Source organism: Phanerochaete carnosa, assembly GCF_000300595.1.
Source record: "Phanerochaete carnosa HHB-10118-sp unplaced genomic scaffold PHACAscaffold_4, whole genome shotgun sequence".
NCBI classification, from domain to species: domain Eukaryota; kingdom Fungi; phylum Basidiomycota; class Agaricomycetes; order Polyporales; family Phanerochaetaceae; genus Phanerochaete; species Phanerochaete carnosa.
In genome coordinates this window covers 3,651,022-3,656,970 of record NW_006767631.1, presented here as the reverse complement: position 1 = coordinate 3,656,970, position 5,949 = coordinate 3,651,022, and the positions used below count along the sequence as shown (strand labels likewise).

The 5,949-nt window shown below is 48.1% G+C and overlaps 1 protein-coding gene and 2 pseudogenes across 3 annotated transcripts in view; 2 read left to right on the top strand and 1 right to left on the bottom strand.

Moving 5' to 3' along the window:
• The first annotated feature begins 3,831 nt into the window (after nt 1–3,831).
• PHACADRAFT_208410 (uncharacterized protein) overlaps nt 3,832–5,949 on the top strand; it is a 5,055-nt gene continuing 2,937 nt past the window's right edge. The window contains exons 1-5 of the mRNA XM_007395066.1: nt 3,832–3,840; nt 3,896–4,223; nt 4,279–4,356; nt 4,412–4,633; nt 4,690–4,741. Coding sequence (XP_007395128.1) covers nt 4,509–4,633; nt 4,690–4,741 — 177 coding nt within the window. The 5' untranslated portion in view covers nt 3,832–3,840; nt 3,896–4,223; nt 4,279–4,356; nt 4,412–4,508. The remainder of the gene's footprint in view (nt 3,841–3,895; nt 4,224–4,278; nt 4,357–4,411; nt 4,634–4,689; nt 4,742–5,949) is intronic.
• PHACADRAFT_t53 lies at nt 4,865–4,935 on the bottom strand (annotated as a pseudogene). The gene has a single exon. The product of its transcript is annotated as a tRNA-OTHER (tRNA).
• PHACADRAFT_t54 lies at nt 5,433–5,503 on the top strand (annotated as a pseudogene). Its single transcript has one exon. The product of its transcript is annotated as a tRNA-OTHER (tRNA).

Here is a 5,949-nt window from a genome sequence, read left to right as displayed (position 1 = left end):
CGGCCCAGACACAGGAACTTATTAAGTTACACCGGACTAGCCACCAGAAGCACCCAAGAGTGGCTAAGACACACTGAAGAATTTCCGAAAAGCCCAAAAATGGCACAAGTGGGAATTGAACCCGCAGCCCAAAAGTAACCGCAGCGTGCTATACCACTAAAGCATAAGACCTTGCAAATGTGAGGCTGGAATTGCCCTATAGTACCACTTTTCTACCTCAAAGTCTTAGCTGTAATATTGTAGCCAATTATCAGGTATTAAAGCATTGGAATGTAATTGTACAAATGTATATCCTGATGGTGTGGCTAAGACACTGACGTGGCTAAGACACCAGTGTGGCTAAGACATTGAGTTATTAAATATTTGCTATTGATTCTGCTTATTGTACAAATGTATATTCTGATGGTGTGGCTAAGACACTGACATGGCTAAGACACTAGTGTGGCTAAAACACCGGAGCAGATGAACTATACTCAAGTGGAATCAATAGCAAATATTTAATGTTCCAATGTCTTAGCCACACTGGTGTCTTAGCCATGCCATCAGGATATACATTTGTACAATAAGCAGAATCAATAGCAAATATTTAATGACTCAATGTCTTAGCCACACTGGTGTCTTAGCCACATCAATGTCTTAGCCATGCCATTAGAATATACCTTTGTACAATTACATTCCAATGCTTTAATACCTGATAATTGGCTACAATATTACAGCTAAGACTTTGAGGTAGAAAAGGGGTATTATAGGAAAATTCCAAGCTCACATTTGCAAGGTCTTATGCCTTAGTGGTATAGCACGCTGTGGTTACTTTCGGGCTGCGGGTTTGATTCCCACTTGTGCCATTTTCTGGGCTTTTCGGAAATTCTTCAGTGTGTCTTAGCCGCTCTTGGGCGCTTTTGGGTGGCTAGTCCGGTGTAACTTAATAAGTTCCCATGTCTGGGCCGCCAAACTGGATCAGCTCTACAGTTACCTATCATATTCATTGCTAGTATGTCGGGACAAAACTTGAACCAGGCTCTTACAGTCTACACGCTATTGTAAGCACCACTTCCGTTTGCACTTGGCGAGTCAATCTTCATACAGCCTGTCGTTTAGCTTTGCCCAACAGTATCACTTTCTAGCTGTCAGTGCCTCGTGCAAGTGTGTCTTTCACTTCCCAATGCGCCGCTCACAGTATCTGTCCCCCAGCCCTTGTCGTCTACAAGTTTATGATCACCATCAATGACGAGATCAGCATCGTTCAGAAGAGGCCTGTTGCTGCATGCGCTGTGCTCCTTGGCTCGGTACAATGGTGCATGATCTTGCTCATCATCATGTGACTCGCACTAGCAACCCTGAATGTAAGCCTCGAATATACTCAATGGCTCCTTGAAATATAACATAATGTTACCTACAGGTGTGAGTCAGCCCTCTTTAAAACCTATGAGCGGCGGATCACTTACTAGAATCCCTACATGCAGCTGCACACCTCTAAGTTACTTGTCTACGACATTCAGCCTCATTGCGTTTATCCAGACTGCGGGTATGCTTTACGCAGCCTGGCTAAGCCCATATTGTCTACTGACTCCCATGTGCCAGTCTTTACCCGGCTCTGTGCGTGTATGCGATCTGGGACAGAAGCTATGTCTGGTCTCTAATAGCGCTCATACTGTGACTGTGCATGGTCCCGTCGTGACGAACCTGGTGCGCATCGCGTTCACTCGAACTCCACGTGTGCCCTGGCTGACACTACTGCACAGATAAATACAACAGTGTCGAGGCACAGTTGAGTCGTTGGCCTAGCGTGCGTCTCAGAGCCACAGCCCTCCCATACCGGGAAGAATCGTGTGGATATATATATATATCATTTGTATCATCCCTGGATGCTCATTGAGTGGTATAGAAGTATATCTCGTGGCCAAAGGTTTAAGATATAAAAGATAATGACATCACTTACTCAGTTACATGTATCAACCGCGGCTCACTTGTCCTCGTCGACACAATCATGCTCGTGCAGACCTGGATCAAGGCAATCAGACACTGGAGGGATGCTCGCCATCTTATCAGAGTGCTGCTGACAATGTCTGCTGCGTGACAGTTAGTGATCTTCCATGCATCGTTGCAGTTACTGTTGCTGAGATCTAGATCTCCATACAGGTACAATTTATTTCATGTAAGAGCAGCAAGAGGATCGTCCATGCTCAAATTTCTCTCACAAATAATGGTAAATGCAGAGTTCTGCTAGCATTGAATATAGCGCAGCTGACGTATGACTTTTCTGTGCTGGTACGTCTCTGAGATCGGCGCGCGGGTGAATAGCTGACGTCGTACCTAAGAATGTCGACCCCCTCAACCCGATCGGTGCAGCCCTGGTGTGTGCTCTACTTTCTGTTCTCCTCTAATGCTCAAGGACTAGCGGTGCAGCCCCTTGTACTTATTAACCGCTTCATAATCATCCTACGGACAGTCGACTCGGAGATACTGGACTACTCCGAGCGCATTAGCGAAGTGTAACAAGAACAGCTGGTATCGCAATTCAGAACATCATCGAATCAGCTGGGCAGCACTGGAGTTGCGCTTCAGGATCGTTGGAGTGACGAGCCCTGACGCCAGTAGGATGCCTTCACCACGGAAGTGGACGAGGCAGGGGGTCGTTGAGATTGGCGCGGAAGCATATACCAAAATGAAGCTTTGAAGGTGGGACAATGGTACTGTAATGTTGTGATATCGGATAATCCAGATGGCACTACGTGTCGCCAAGCCTCTCGAGGTACTGTACCTATCTCCGCATCAGTCTCAGCTGCTACAGTATCGTTAAAGTGCGGCCAATGTTCCTACCAGCGCTCGGGACAAGCCGAGCGAGACTGCGGTGGACTCCGCAAAAGCAAAGTGCAGTCCTTCTGGTATTAGAGCTCCTTTTACGAAGTCCGACACGGATTCTGCCGGAATCCTTCCGGGCGTACTAGCCTGAGAACGGCCGGCTTGCGAGACTACTTGTTTCCCACCTCTCGGTGCATTTACAACGATGGTGAGCCTCGGTAAAGTTTGCACTCACCTGCAGCGCAGAAATTGGGCGCTACACGTGATTCTTTGGTCTAACTGCCGCGTATGGTAGTGTTTCTCAGGACCCCGGGGTCGAGACCACTCGGTGCGTGGATTGTTTCAACAGTAAGGGTGTTCAAAGTTCGCGTGCAAAACCGATTCACAACCGCTTCGAGAGTCGTTTTGAACGAAGCAAAACGCGACTGAAGCGCGCGTAGACTCGAACACCCCCGACCACGAGGGAGTAAAATCGAACTGCTGGCGGCGCGAGGGACATATCCGCTTCATTCCTAATGGTCTATATACAGCACACTCTATTGTGCCTGTAGCGGGGCTCCTGCATGCTCTCAGGGGGCGAAGACGCCTCCAAAAAAGACCCCAAAACCGCGCCGCTTTGAGTTTCCGTCTCATCCTCCGAATCGCCATCAAAGCAAACTTTGAATGTTTGAACACCCCTAGTGTCTGAGCTTGGTTGCGAGAACACAGCGGAAAGGCGCGCCCTGTAACATATAACCCTATGTCTCAATTCGAAACAGGATAAGTTCTCCCTTTCCCCTCTTTCCACACATAAGTCTGCTCTCTGAGCCATCGAGTCACACTCGCGACGAGCGCGAGTACGAGCAGTCGATTGAGTGTCTTATTGCACCGTTCACAGAGTTAAGCTACATGTCCAGAGTCCAAGTCATTCTTCGGCCATTCCTTCTCCCCTCGTCCAGCACCGAGCGCTGACCTTTACGCAGAAACCTCCTCTACAGCAGGTCCTTTGATATGCTCGACAGCATGGACCCTAAGCTGCTCATGTGCCCTGCGAGTTTTGTGAGTGCCACCTCGTTCGAATTGGATAGCCTCTGAATGATTGAGACACATCCAGGCGTGCTATCTCATTTACAAGCGTTTCGAACCTAATACTATCTCGATCCATGCCACTCTGCTGTTCGGTGCGCCTGCCCTGCTGGTCGGCCAACTCAGCCCCCAGCTGTCGTTCCTTCAGCAAGCCAATGCTATTTTATCTTATTGGGGCCTTGTCCTTGCATTCACGGCCATCTACCGTCTTTCGCACTTCCATCCTCTGGCGAAGTACCCGGGGCCGATCCTTGGGAGGCTCAGCAACATTTACATGGCATATCTCACTGGATGCGGAGATCTCCATCGAGTGTTCAGGGACTGGCATGACCGTTATGGTGATGTGGTCCGTGTCGGTTGGTTGGCATTCAGCAGTGGCATATTTGCAACGCTCACTCGTCCTGGTTGTAGGCCCCAACGAGCTTTCCTTCCACAACCCTGATGCCCTTCAACCAATCTATGGCGCCAAGAGTATGCAAAAGGGTCCATGTACATTGAGCTTGCGGAGACATCTTGCCAGACTTGCTCGATGAGACTTAATTAGACTACAACACCCGGACAACCCCTGGAATATCACTACGATAGACGGCCTTCGCGACTTCTCCATTCACGGCGCGCGTCGTAAGCCGTGGGTGAGGGCAATGAACAACTCGGCCCTGAAAGGATACGAGCCTATTGTTCAGATGAAGACGCTGGAACTGGTGGAGGCGCTGTCGAAAAGGCAGAAGGAGACAATCGACATTTCGCATTGGATGGGTCTTTTTGGGTGCGTCGGCAGCCGTCTAGTCCGGCGCTCATTGAGCTGAACGAAAGGATCATCAGTTTCGATATCATAGGACATGTGGCGTTTGGGCACGAGTTCGGTTTGATCAAGGCTGGAGCTGATTCAGTTCGGCGGTCCAGACACGGGAACTTATTAAGTTACACCGGACTAGCCACCCAGAAGCGCCCAAGAGCGGCTAAGACACGCTGAAGAATTTCCGAAAAGCCCAAAAAATGGCACAAGCGGGAATCGAACCCGCAGCCCAAAAGTAACCGCAGCGTGCTATACCACTAAGGCATAAGACCTTGCAAATATGAGCTTGGAATTGTCCTATAATACCCCTTTTCTACCTCAAAGTCTTAGCTATAATATTGTAGCCAATTATCAGATATTAAAGCATTGGAATGTAATTGTACAAAGGTATATCCTGATAGCATGGCTAAGACACTGACATGGCTAAGACATTGGAACATTAAATATTTGCTATTGATTCCACTTGAGTATAGTTCATCTGCTCTGGTGTTTTAGCCACACTAGTGTCTTAGCCATGTCAGTGTCTTAGCCACACCATCAGGATATACATTTGTACAATAAGCAGAATCAATAGCAAATATTTAATGACTCAATGTCTTAGCCACACTGGTGTCTTAGCCACATCAATGTCTTAGCCATGCCATTAGAATATACCTTTGTACAATTACATTCCAATGCTTTAATATCTGATAATTGGCTACAATGTTATAGCTAAGACTTTGAGGTAGAAAAGGGGTATTATAGGACAATTCCAAGCTCATATTTGCAAGGTCTTATGCCTTAGTGGTATAGCACGCTGCGGTTACTTTTGGGCTGCGGGTTCGATTCCCGCTTGTGCCATTTTTTGGGCTTTTCGGAAATTCTTCAGTGTGTCTTAGCCGCTCTTGGGCGCTTTTGGGTGGCTAGTCCGGTGTAACTTAATAAGTTCCCGTGTCTGGGCCGCCGAACTGAAACTCTTGAAGGCTGGTGGAGACCATGATGGTCTCAAGCACCAAGTAGAGGGTGGAATATAGTGAGCCTCTATCGTACTCTTCCTTGAGTCTTTCATCTTACAAAGTTGTTCAGCGCCGGTGCTATCATCTCTCGAACTCCCTGGATCTTGCCACTCCTTAAGCAAATTCTGCCTGCGATGGAGGGTTTAAAGGTCATGCGGCAATTGGGTGTTACACTCACTCAAGAGAGGACAAAAGAGGCTCGACGTCGAAGATTTGATCTATTTCTTGGTAAGCTGCTCAGTCTTTCGGCAGCTTCCCGCCTCACCATCATCACAGACGAGACGAAACGCA